Source organism: Platalea leucorodia (assembly GCF_965183815.1).
Source record: "Platalea leucorodia genome assembly, chromosome: 1".
In the NCBI taxonomy this organism is placed as follows: Eukaryota; Metazoa; Chordata; class Aves; order Pelecaniformes; family Threskiornithidae; genus Platalea; species Platalea leucorodia.
The window spans coordinates 157,814,353-157,827,494 of NC_138823.1; the positions used below are offsets into that span (position 1 = coordinate 157,814,353).

Here is a 13,142-nt window from a genome sequence, read left to right on the forward strand (position 1 = left end):
AGAAAAGCAAAGGCAAATTAAGCAAGAAATTAGGAGGAAAAAAAACCCAACTCAATACTTTATTAAAAAAACCAAACCAACAAACTACCGTTAACTGTGTGACCTTTAAGGGCTAAATTATATCCATTAAATATAAGCATCTATGGATACTAAACTATTTATAAACATTCTTATGAATTACTTAGCTGTCTTTGGCAGAGCAATAATAATCTATAAGCATTTTATATTCTTCCCTGAACAACAACAAAAAAGCACTTACAAGCCATCTTGGATTAACTCAGAGCTCTTTAGCCAAAGTGGTGACAGTGCTACAAACACATGGAACTAGGCATCTGCTTAGTAAAGGATGCTCTGCAGAAATGCTGTCCTCCATATAGAGGCTGAAGGACAAAAACTACCTTCAAGTACTCTAATTGAATTTTTTATTAACTACAACATAGCAAATAAATGTAACTAAAACTAGCAAATATGGCAGTGATACCAGAGACTGGACAGAAGAAAAAGCTTTTTTTCAAGTTCTAGTCCTACCATCTACTCTTTAGAATATGCATACGTATTTGTTACCAAAAAAAAAAAATAATCAATTTTAGCTGCCAATGCCTTTTTATTACCCCTGTTAGAGTATACTAGTCAGGCAGCTTTATGGCAAGGGAAAAATTACAGGTGTGGGAAGGCACCACTAGAGGGTTTGGAAAGACATTTTCAAACCTTAAAGCCAGGGATCAAACTGAAGTTTAACTGCTGCATGAGAACACACGCTGGAATAACAGAATTGAAATTTGTGCGTGTTTAAGTGTTTCCACCGTGTATTAAAATAAACTACAGTTTCTCACCAATGTAGTGGAAAAAATTAATATATCAGTAGTTTTACTGTTTTTATAAAAATGAGTGTTAGAATTATGTGAATATAGGCAATAAAATGGCACATATCTGTTGTATTACTAGACAGCACAGAAGGATGCCCTAGTTTTTCTTAAAAGGAAAGAAAAATGTTGTAAACAAGGCTTTTCGTAGCCCTGGGAATTTTAATACAATTTTAGCTTCTACATGCTTTTCTCTTGTCTGGCTTGGTACACATATCTTCTTCTTTACCTGCACTGTTATCTGAAAAACAGGAATATAAAATAACTCAGCTTTTTACATTCTGTAGCAATAAGCTATTTTTTGTCTTCGGATGTTCCTCTAATCCTGTGAAGCAATATTGTATTTTTCTTCACCTCTGTATGGAATGACACACTACAGCATTACACCAAAAAATTACTGGAAATATCAACCCTCATAGGGACAACACGGCAAACCTCCACCATGCTTAAAAATGATGATTCTTTTATTACTAAAAAAAAAACCAAACCAAAACAAAAACAGAAAAGGAAAATACTTTTTTTGTATGAAGGAAGAGACTTGTTAGGATCTAGGCTTTGTAGCTATGGTTTTTTTTTCCTTTTTTAAACTAATTTCTGCTGAGGCCTTACGAAGATGAGAAGAAAACTCAAATATTACTATCAATGGAGGTGCATAAAAGACCTCCTGCAAAGTGTTCAAAATGCTTCTGTTAGTCAGTCCGCCCGGTTCATAAATAGAAACAGTAGAAATGTGGATCTCTGAAGTAAACTTTGTGCCTTTAGTTTTGAACTAGAACTTGTAAGGATCCCAGTAGGGAAAAAAAAAGATGATTATTATTGTGAAAACTTATTAAGAAACACATTTTAGTGGAAAGTATTTCTGTCTTCAGGAACAATAAATATTTGAATATCTTATCATGAGAGTACAGTTTATGCATTCAGTGAAACTGAAGCCAGACTGGGTGATACCTGGGATCAGACATGTATGGTTTTGTTCCAAACGACAGAAGCTCTGTATACTGAACCAGGTATGGTAGAGTCTTCCGACTCTTCTTCATGCTATATGTTAGATAAACTGAAGCAGGCAGAAAATATTTGTGCTGTATACTAGATAATCTGAAGCAGGTTGAGATAGCTGGATAACATCAAACACAGAAGTAGTGAGTATTCCATCATGAGAATTTACTAGGATGAAACTTCATGTAAACTTTGTTTCCATTAATAATTCCAAAATTTTTAGGAAAAAACTCCTGAGTAAACATTCTCAGATTTCTATTCAATAAAGATTTCTATTCAATAGTTAAAAACCTGTGGAGAGAAGCATCAGACTGACATAATGGTGCTGGGAAAAATAAGGTATAATATCAAATAGCATTCTTCAGGAAGATTAACTGTTACTGAAAGTGGTCAAGAAGCAACAATTAAAATTGCTTCTAAAACATGTTTTTGTGTGTGAAATCCAAAGAAGTTGGGGAAACTTAGGTTTTCTTTTTCACTATATAAACTGAATTTTGCCAATTTTTCTCATCCTCAAAACACCAGATGTATAAATAAGATCTTTTGGGAAGTTATGCTGAAGAATAGTGCTAGTACTTACTGGAATAAAAGCATTATGGCAAACCGATGTGATGCAAGGTAAAGATAAACATAGGATGACACTACTTTGACTCCAGTGGAAGCTACTGAGTTTGAAAAAGCAAAAAAAGGAATTCAATAAAAAGGAGGAAAAAACACATCTGGCTAAGAATGGGTATAAAGGAATACTGCAAGCAAAAAGTATTACTGAAAATTCTAAGATGGCAACAGACCTACAAAGCAGGATATGAAAAGAATAAATATTATCTAAATGAAATAAAGATAATCAGCTCTGTATCTGATACAATAGGATACTTAAAGAAAAGCCAGAGTAATCTCTGTGCAATAAGTGAGTATCTTCAAGAGTTCCTGATGCATTGGAAGACTGCTATCATAAGTATTAAAAAATAGGATCAGGAAATACGTGAATTAACAATTCAATTCAATATTAATTAATTAACAATAACAATTCAATAACAATTAAAGTAGAATATACACTGAGACATAAAAGAGAGCAGAATAAGATGCAGCATATGGTAAAGTGTTAGTTGGCAACCATCATGTTAATTCAAGATTCTCAAGCAAATTATCAAACAATTTATCAGCACCAGAAAGATTAGAATAAACCAATAACTTGCGTGTATCCAGAACATTCTATGAAAAATTTTATAATAGAGTAACTGACCCTAATTTATCCCCTAGCAGCAGTTTATATCTTGATTTTAACAAGACTCTCTTGTCCCGATTATAATAGTGGCATGCTAATTTCATACCACCCAGTTTCTTCATCAAAATCCTGTGTGGGGCCAAGTCAGTTATCTACAGAAGTTCTAAGAAGTCAGCAGTAATCTCCTTATCAGAATTTGCTATTGATGTTACAGATAAATGCTATCAAATGAATGCTACAAGATCTTGCTTCTGTTTTCCCATTTGATTGGCACAGTATCACTTACCTTTAGTTCCGATTAATCAAACTTCCGTATCAACTAATGAATTACCCTGCCCAGGATCAATGCTAGGCTGTCAGGCCTCCAATTATGTGTTTGTCACCCTAAATGTTACTACAATATTAATTTTTTTTCTGATGTGCTTCTCCAGTGTATTAATACCGACTCCACAGGGTACCCCTCTACAAATTCTATATCCAGCTCATTTGTAGAATATACACTGAGACATAAAAGAGAGCAGAATAAGATGCAGCATACGGTAAAGTGTTAGTTGGCAAATGTCATGTTAATTCCATCACTTTTTTTTTTTTTTCTCGTTTTGAATTTTCTTTTTGGTTTTTGGTACAATTGTGTTCTGCTTCAGATGCTGTGAAGCCAAATAGAGAAGTAAAATGGAGCAATGGAGTCCAAGACTGAGAACAAATGGCTTGAAAAAAGGAGAAAAAATTAATAGTATTGGTTGTAACGGGGGGGGGGCCAACACACAATATGGCCATTTGTACTAGGTGTGACTGAAACTCAGGAGAGAGGAGTTCACAAGGAAGTCTGTATAAGCAAACTAAGTAATTAGAAGAGGAATACAATAAATGCAAAAAATCACCCACATTTACTGTAGTTTGATATTACTGATGTCCAAAGGGGTCACAGAGTCATACTTGATAGCCCCAGTTTAAGGTAACAAGCTTTTATAGGGTCGTACGCTGCCCTTCAGTCCCCTCACTGTTACAGCCTGTAGGCATTTTGAGTTCTCTAGAAGTAAAGACCCAAAGTAAATAAATTGTCATTTCAAAGCTTGGATTACCACATAGTTGTAAACTGTTGATTTTGTTACTCCTTTTTGTATCATTTGGTCATTCTGAATTTTCATCCTGACTAATTATACAGGTGGGGAACACACACTGTCAGTGGTGAAGAGGGAATAAAGAAGAGCAACATGACTCTATGGCCAGAAATTGTTTTTGCTTAGAGTGGCCCATTGTGTGCGATTGCAGGCATGGAGGGAATGTGGAAAGATGATACAACAGAACGGTACGCTCAGTTGTCAGGATATGGATTCTTTTTCCAATTCTTCTGTGCAGCACTGAGCAAACAACTTTTCCTTTTCTGCCATTGCTTTTCTGACTTTTCATTTCTCTGGATAATGGAGATGAGGTTGTTCCCACTTCTTAAAGAAATAAAGGTTATGCAGCTTTCCTATTTGTCCATTGGTATGTGTTTTTATAACTTTTCAGCCAATTGAATAAATTTGCTCTCCCCTTCTTCCCTGCCTGCAAATACTAGCCTCATAAAGTCCTACAAATTTTGTGAAAATTGGCAGCTGAAAAGAGGAGAAAGGACTCATTCCCACTAAGTGAAAGGTTGGCTATTTAAAGCCAAAAGAAAAAAACGTCCTGGTAAATGCTAGTTTAATCAGAAAGTGCACAGCAGCAAACTGATTATCACACAGCTAAGGACAAGCAACAGCTGCCTCTTCCAAAACTGGTGGTTACATAAAAATTATTGAAAAGATAAAGGAATGGTAGGAGGAATGATGTGGGAACCAGGTGTTACTGTGAGAAAGGGATACAGGACACAAGCCTATAGAAAATCAGTTCGGTTCCACAGATCAGGGCTCACGTAATCCCAAGAGCCTGGATCGTGGGTGCCACCCTAGGTACTCCTATATGAACAAGATGACAGAGGAGTCAGCTTTATCTGAGGCTGTGTGAGCAGAGCTTCAGGAACACCTGCTGTACCTAAGGAGTGGAGTGCCTGGCCTCCGGTTCCTCTGAGCCATTGATCGGCCAGCCCTTTAGTAATATAGAATCATAGAATCGTTAAGGCTGGAAAAGACCCTTAAGATCATCGAGTCCAACTGTTAACCTGTCACTGCCAAGTCCACCACTAAACCATGTCCTCGAGCACCACGTCTACCCTTCTTTTAAATACCTCCAGGGACGGGGACTCAACCACTTCCCTGGGCAGCCTGGTCCAGTGCCTGACTGCCCTTTCGGTGAAGAAGTTTTCCCGCGGCACGGTGCCCCCCTCGCTCCTGCGAGGCCAAGCAGCGATGGCCGGTGGCCGCTACGGGCGGGCACTTGGGCTGGCTGCCCCCAGGCGAAGGCGGGCGGGGGGTCCGAGGCGACAGGGGTCCCGGCGAGAGGCGACGACGATCTCCTCCTGGCCCGGATCCCGTCGTGCAGGGCGAACCCGCGCTTCCTAGGGCAGGCCTGGAAGGGAAGGGTGAGAGAGAGTAACGCCGGCGCGGGGCCGGCAGCGGGGAGGGAGGGGGCCGGGGACGCCCGGAGGCGGCGGGGCAGAGCGGGCGTTAGCGGCGCCGGGCGCCAACAGCGGCGGCCGGGGGCGAGGCGCCTCCTCGCCGTGGCAGAGCCCGCCCCCCCCGCACCCCCCTCCCCGCGGCGGCGGCGGCGGCGGCGGTTTGGGCCGGGCCGCCCCGAACCCGGAAGCGGGCGGCGGTTGGTGTCGGTGCGCGGCGAGCGGGGCCGGGCGCAGGATGCGAGGCGCCGCCGCCGCCCTGCCCCCCTGCCCGCTCGTAGCCAGCGCCCGAGGAGGAGGAGGAGGAGCAGCGGCAGCAGCGGGAGGAGCGGCAGCAGGAGTAGGAACCGCCGCTGCGATAGCATGAGCGGGGCCGCGGCTAAGCAGTCCCCCGGCGCGGGGTCCGCCACGGATCCCGCCGCCGCGGAGAAGGCGGCGGCTGGGGACGCGGTGCCGGAGCCGCCGCCGCCGCTGCTGAGCGTGGACGTGACGGGTTTGGTGTCGCAGTTTGCGAGGAGCTTCGTGCTGATCTTCCCCGTGTATGTGCTGGGCTACCTGGGGCTGAGCTTCAGCTGGGTCCTCATCGCCCTGTGCGGGCTCTTCTGGATCCGCAGGCACCGCGGCGGCAAGACCTCCCGCCTGGGCCGGGCGCTCGCCTTCCTGGAGGACGAGGAGGAGGCGGTGCGGCTCAGCGTCTCCTCCGCAGATCTGCCTGCGTGGGTGAGTGGCCAACACCCTTCGGCGCTTCCGAGGTAGCACCCGCGCCCGGCGGGCAGCGCAGCCGCCGGGCGGGCCGGGGCCTGTCACCTCCCCGGGAGCTGCGCGACGCCCAGCCCCGGGGCGGCCCCCTCCTCCCCGGGCTGCGGGGGAAGAGGCTCGCCGCAGGCCGGAGGCCGGAGCCCCGGAGCCGGCCTGGCGGGAGGGAGGGGTGAGGAGGCGGCATCTCCCGCGCCCCTAGGTTGCTCGTCCCGCTTTGCCAGCCTCTTTCCGGACTTGGCGTCCAGCGGCGGGAACGGCGTTGCCGGGCGGGGGCGGGCAGAGGGCGCCTCCCTCCGCCGGGGTGGCCTGTCCCGGCGGGCGCGGCCGCCCGCTCCGTTAGCCCCCGCTGGCAGCCGAGGCGGCCGCGCCGTGACAGCCCCGCGGTGACAGCCCCGCGGCGCGGAACCTGTCATGGCCGGGGTTTCCCTCGCAGAAATAAACTTTACCTCAGGGTTTGGGTTTTTTTTCCCCTCAGATGCCAGTGACGCACACGTCTCGGATGTAGCGAGGGCTCTACGGCGCACAGATCTCGCCACTTGCGCATGAACCTTTTCTTAAAAAGTTGAGATTAGAGGCAGACAAAATCGGTATCTTAACGGTTTTATGGTTTTTGGTAAAGCATTGCTTAATGGGGAGTGACAGAAGAATGAGGTTGGTGTTTGTGGCTGATTTCAGCGTTGTGATGTGAGGACTGAGGTAAAGGGCCGTGGCCTTATTTGTCCATTGCTGCGGCTGGTTTTAAAAGGCTTTCTTTGAAAGTGGAGTCTTCTTTTGAAAGTTTCAGGCTTTCTGATAAGTCTTTAGAACTACCATTATTAATTTTTTTTTTTTTTAGCTGAAACTCAGCTTCAAAGTTGCATACTTTTTTTTCGTAATTTTTACTTTGGAGGATTAATAATTTTTTAAATACGGCTGACAGCCAGCCACCCCACAACGTCAGTGCCCACCCAGGCCTCCGGACGTCCTGGTCCGCCCCGGTGATCTGCTCTGCAGAGCTTGCTGCTCTCTCAGTCCCCATGCCTGGAGTCTTGAAGGTTTCTGCTAAATCTTTCTGTGCGATTTCTTTGTTGACTGCTCTCTGCTCCTCATTAATAGCTCTCCACTTCTCTGCTAGGTACTCTTTGCAGTGACTATGCGTTGAGCGGTGTTGCGATGATAAGTATCCAAGTAGCTCTCTTCATGTGATCGAATTGCTGTACCTGGTGTGACCTGTCCCAGCTCTGCTAAGGAAGTTACAGGAGTTCCAGATATCTAGAGAGAATATAGTGTGTAGGTGGGAAATGGGAGGCTTTTTTACTCCCGTTTCTTCATACCTTTTACCCCAAGTTCTAGTGGAAGATCATGGTAAAAATGCAGATGGTGTTTAAAAGAGATGAAGTGGTTTTACTGCTTGAAGCTGAGATGAGTCTTAAATAATGTGATTAATAGCTCTTATGTTAGCTCTCTGGTCTTTTTTGGTGTCGTCTGTCCCCCCCCTCCCCCCACCCCCGTAATCATGCAGTCATATAATGGAAGTGTTCTGATTTGATGCATTTAAAATGAATTAATTGAAGCTAGATTCATTGTGGAGGGTTGCATATAGTAACTATCTACTGGTAACTAAGCAGTAGATATTCAAGCTTCAGGCTGTGTGTAAATTTATTTTGAGTCGCAATTTGTTACCTTTGATAAAATGGCAATTAACTCCTGTGTGGAGTTGTCCAAATAACTAAAGATTTAGAAAGGGGCCTCTTAACTGAAGTCAGAGGCAAAAAAATCATAGAGAGGACTGAGCGCTGGCTGCAAACACCTGCATATCCTATGGTATTATGAGAAAGCAACTGATCAATATGCAGGGTTTCCCCAAAAGTATGACCTTCTGATACACTAGTTGGCAGACATTTTGTAAATCACTGTTGGGGTTTTTTGTGTTGTGTTCCCCCCCCTCCCCCCTTTAATCATGTTCTTAAATTTTAAAGGTCTTAGTTCTTTTCTTTCTGCTGACATTTTTGCTATATTCTGGAAGTATCATGCTTCCAAATACATGTAGCTTCCAGATGAAATGCAATCTGGAAAACAGAGGTCTTCTGAAAACTGAAGGCCCACTTAAATCAAAAGTGGTCTGCTATCATAGTCATTAAGCTTTATATGAGTCTTTTTGCTGCCTCCGTAATGTGTCTTGGAGAACTGCTGTTCTCCTTCCTTCTGCTTTATGTGTGTTGTCTTGGAGATTCATGGATTTCAATCGTGGTTCAAATAAGAGCTACTGGATGGTATATGGAGCCTGACATCTCTTTAATAGGTATCGAGTTTATCCATCTCCATGTGAACTCCAAACTGGAGTGCGTTCCCTTGGTTTCTGGTCAGGGAAATAAACTTTAAATTACTTGGGTAGGACAGTGCTGTGTTTTAAATATAGGAAATTTTTTACTCTTCTGGGACTGAAACTGAGATGTAATAAACCATTTTTCAACTAAAATCATCCTGAACATTTATTTGACATGTGGTATCTTTCTGAGCTCTTGATTGGAAAAGAACTTCAGCTGAGCAGCGGTGTATGTAAGGTGTGATTTCCTCTCCCCTCCTCCACCTCGGGATTGATTGCTGCTTTAGCGATTCATGTTAAGTAGTCAATAATACTGCAGTGAGTTATTTATTTTTAAGAAAGTGGTTATTGCAGGATTAATGAATTAAGATTTTTCTGCTGGCAATATGCTCAGTTACAATTTGAAAGTGATACTCTTGTGCTATCACACTAGAGTTCGTAATGTTAATTATTAGTTTCCTAAATTAGATTTATTTCTTCCATAAGCAGGTGGTTACACAATAGGAATATTCTGTACTGTGCATGTAAAATGAATTACTTCAACAAGAATACAAGTTATCTTATTTAAAATGTCAACACTGAATTATTTAAAAGAAATATGTATGTGCTAAAAATATTTAGTTTACTGTCTTAAAAGAATAAGATCTGTACTCATAGACTTGCTAACATGTAGTTATAGCTCTGCTGTGTGTTTGGAAGATGTCACTGATTGTATGGGGTGGGAGGGAGCAGAGGTGGGTGCTTTTCCAAGTCATTTAAAACTGGGTAGCAGAATTTACAATGAGAAAGAACTGGAGATCAAAATGGTCTTTAAATAAAGTCGGCATTTCCCCTTTCTTAGCAACATTTTTATACACTAGGTGTACTTTATACTGGAATGAATGTCGTTAAGATGCAAACATATATAAGGAAAGTAGCAATTTAAGTGTCACTACTTAGAGGGTAGAAGGTAGGAAACCAGGACTCTCAATTTTTAAAGGCCGGGTGTCATGTTGCCTTTTATTTTTAAAACAGTAATGGAATTTCATAATCTAAGTGGTATAACAAATTTACTTTGTTCTTTCTCAGAACAGCCAAAAAAGTTTATCTAATTTTGCCATTGTGGGGGTTTTTGGTTGCTTAATGTGACTTTTATAACATGCCAACATATCATGTTCGACATCTTTTTGGATAAGTGAAACTTTGACTCCTGTTTCCTTCAACATACAGATAAAAAGCCATGCTGATTTTTTTTCCCCAGATTAATTGTAAATTTGGCCTGGTACCAGGAGCTGTATCTGTGTGCAGTCTGTCAGCAACCAACAGGAGACCAAAATAGGAATAAATCTTAGTGTTTTTAAATAATTGATTCTGAAAACAGATTCAGACAATTTTCTTTGTATCCCTAACCATGTATTATACAGAAACTGAAATACTGTATGTCATTGTAGTAAAAGTAATGCCATATTAAAACATTAATTATAAGTCTGCTGTAGCATTTTGGGTCCTACAGACTTGCTTGAGTTTCTGCTCTAGTTTGGAGTGCTTTTTAGAGTTTTGGTTTTGCTGTTTTGTTTTCTCATAAACTTAAGGTAAAAGGAAAAAATCTGCCTAAACCTAAGTAGGTGTCTAGTTACCGTTTTAACTGTATTGGGTTTGCATGGCAAGGTTTTGGTAGTGGGGGGCTGCAGGGGTGGCTTCTGTGAGAAGGTGCTACAAGCTTCCCCTGTGTCCGACAGAGCCAGCGCCAGCCGGCTCCAAGATGGACCCACCGCTGGCCAAGGCTGAGCCCATCAGCGATGGTGGCAGCACCTCTGGGATAACATATTTGAGAAGGGGAAAAAAAACCTGCACAACTGCAGCCGGAGAGAAGAGTGAGAATATGTGAGAGGAACAACTGTGCAGACACCAAGGTCAGTGAAGAAGGAGGGGGAGGAGGTGCTCCAGGCGCCGGAGCAGAGATTCCCCTGCAGCTCCTGGGGAAGACCATGGTGAGGCAGGCTGTCCCCCTGCAGCCCATGGAGGTCCATGCTGGAGCAGAGATCCACCTGCAGCCCGTGGAGGACCCCACGCCAGAGCAGGGGGATGCCCAAAGGAGGCTGTGACCCCGTGGGATGCCTGTGCTGGATGGAGCAGGCTCCTGGCAGGACCTGTGGCCCCGTGGAGAGAGGAGCCCAGGCTGGAGCAGGTTTGCTGGCAGGGCTTGTGACCCTGCGGGGGACCCACGCTGGAGCAGTCTGTTGCAGCCTGTTGCTGAAGGACTGCACCTCGTGGAAGGGGCCCACGCTGGAGCAGTTTGTGAAGAACCGCACCCCTGGGAAGGACTCACGCTGGAGCAGTTCATGGAGGACTGTCTGCTGTGGGAGGGAACCCACGCTGGAGCAGGGGCAGAGTGTGAGGAGTCCTCCTCTGAGGAGGAAGGAGCGGCAGAGACAACGTGTGATGAAGTGACCGCAACCCCCATTCCCTGTCCCCCTGCGCTGCTCAGGGGGAGGAGGCAGAGAAATCGGGAGTGAAGTTGGGCCCGGGAAGAAGGGAGGGGTGGGGGGAAGGTATTTTTAAGATTTCGTTTTGATGTGTCATTACCCTACTCTGATTTGATCCGTCATGAATTAAACTAATTTCCCCAGGTTGAGTCTGTTTTGCCCATGATGGTAATTGGTGAGTGATCTCTCCCTGTCCTTTCATTACATTTTCTCTCCCCTGTCCAGCTGAGGAGGGGGAGTGATAGAGTGGCTTTGGTGGGCACCTGGCATCCAGCCAGGGTCAACCCACCACATTAACTAAACTGATTTACAGTCCTATTGTAAAGAAATCTAGTAGATCTTCTTTCTCTTGGGAAGCTGTATCAAATTCTTGCAGACTGTGAGTATTGTGAATTACCATTGAACAGCTATACAACCGCTATACCTATAGGGGAGAGATAATGTCAGCATGTACCCTTTTTACTAGGTGCTGATGTGTAGCTACAATAGTCAATAAAATAGTTATCAACCCATGTTTAGTTGAGTGTTTTTGCAATGGTGATGTTCAGTAAAGCACAACTTAAATGGTAGTTGCATATTTCTTAGTTGAGTGTTGTATTGAATGTTGAACAAACTGCTAGTGTTTAAGGGATGAGGAACCATTCGGAGTAAAAGCAGACTTCAGAACACATGTCTGAAAAAGGAAATTGTGATTTATAACTATGAAATTATTTGTATTTAGTCTCATGTGTTAGAGTAAAATATGCATACAGACTTCCCCCCCCCCCCCCCCCAAGCCCTTCCATGAGCTTCTTGTTAAATATGCCACTTATGTGGTTAGTGCAACAAAGACTTTGGTATTTGCTGGTATTAGGAAGACAGACCCAGTACGTTTGTGGGAGAAAAATGGTTAGGTAGCTCTAACTGCAGGGTCATATCCTGTACTGAGTGACATCTGCAGAGAAGGTTGAGGTGGTTATGCCCTTACATGTATTTGATATGAAGATTTCTTAATGATGTAGAATCAAACTTGTTAACTGGATCTTAGATTGATAGCGCAGGACAGGAATCTCCAAAGAATCTCTGCTGATGGGTGTTAAGTATGTACTCAGTAAACCTGATGTACAAGTGGACTTCTGTAATGCAATGTTTGTTTTTAATTGCATTAGAACAAAAAGATCTTCCTTTTAACTTCTAATTATGCCTTCGGTTAATGCTGTTATTCCTGTAGCTGTAGGAATTGTAGATGGTTTTTTATACAGCATACTAAAATATGAAAAGGAAGGCTGTGAGGCATGTGACACATTCTTCTGATCCTTTCTCCAAATGTTAGTTGAGCATGTTAGATTGAATTTATGGAGGAGTGATTTATAAGAAAAATTACTTCCATGTATGGCTACTTAATGCTAAGCTGGATCTAATCAGTTTATGTGGTTAGTACTGCAGATGGCCATATACTCTAGGCTGCCAGCCTGCATCTGGAAAGTATGAAGGGGTGCGAGAAAGAATAGAATATTAACTTGTGAGTACTCAACAACTGAAGTCCACGTTCTTCTTCTGCCTGATTATTTTTTTTCAAAACTGCCTTCTGTTCTAGGTGCCTCGTAGTGTATGTGTACATACGTATCTGTATTGTGGGTTGTGTGATTTTTTTTTTTTGTGTGTGTGTGTGTGGTTTTTTTTTTTTTCTTTGTTTTTCGTTTGGTTCGTCCTTTAAGGAAGAAGTTTAATTTGATTCAGTATTACTTCTTGTAGTTAAGAAGGTAACATGGATGACTTTCTAAGAGTACTCCATAGTTGAGACATGTGAATGATGGTTTTAGGGATGGAGAACCAGAGGAAAAAAAGGCATTTATGTTGGACAATTGATCGTATCTTCCTGTTTCTCAAATAAAGTTTTCAGATTTAGTGTGTTAAAACTATGCTGAGATAATGTCTGTCACATAACACATTCTCTCACGTAGTAATGTGGTAAGCATCACTATGTGATTCATATGTAAAGATCCTTTTCCAG

At 43.3% G+C, this 13,142-nt stretch overlaps 1 protein-coding gene across 3 annotated transcripts in view; it reads left to right on the top strand.

The window, feature by feature from the left end:
• Positions 1–5,841: 5,841 nt before the first annotated feature.
• Positions 5,842–13,142, top strand: part of ESYT2 (extended synaptotagmin 2) — a 90,134-nt gene continuing 82,833 nt past the window's right edge. For all 3 annotated transcript variants that reach the window (XM_082313315.1, XM_082313317.1, XM_082313316.1), the window contains exon 1: positions 5,842–6,340. In XM_082313315.1, the coding sequence (XP_082169441.1) occupies positions 5,984–6,340 (357 nt within the window). In that variant the 5' untranslated portion in view covers positions 5,842–5,983. The remainder of the gene's footprint in view (positions 6,341–13,142) is intronic.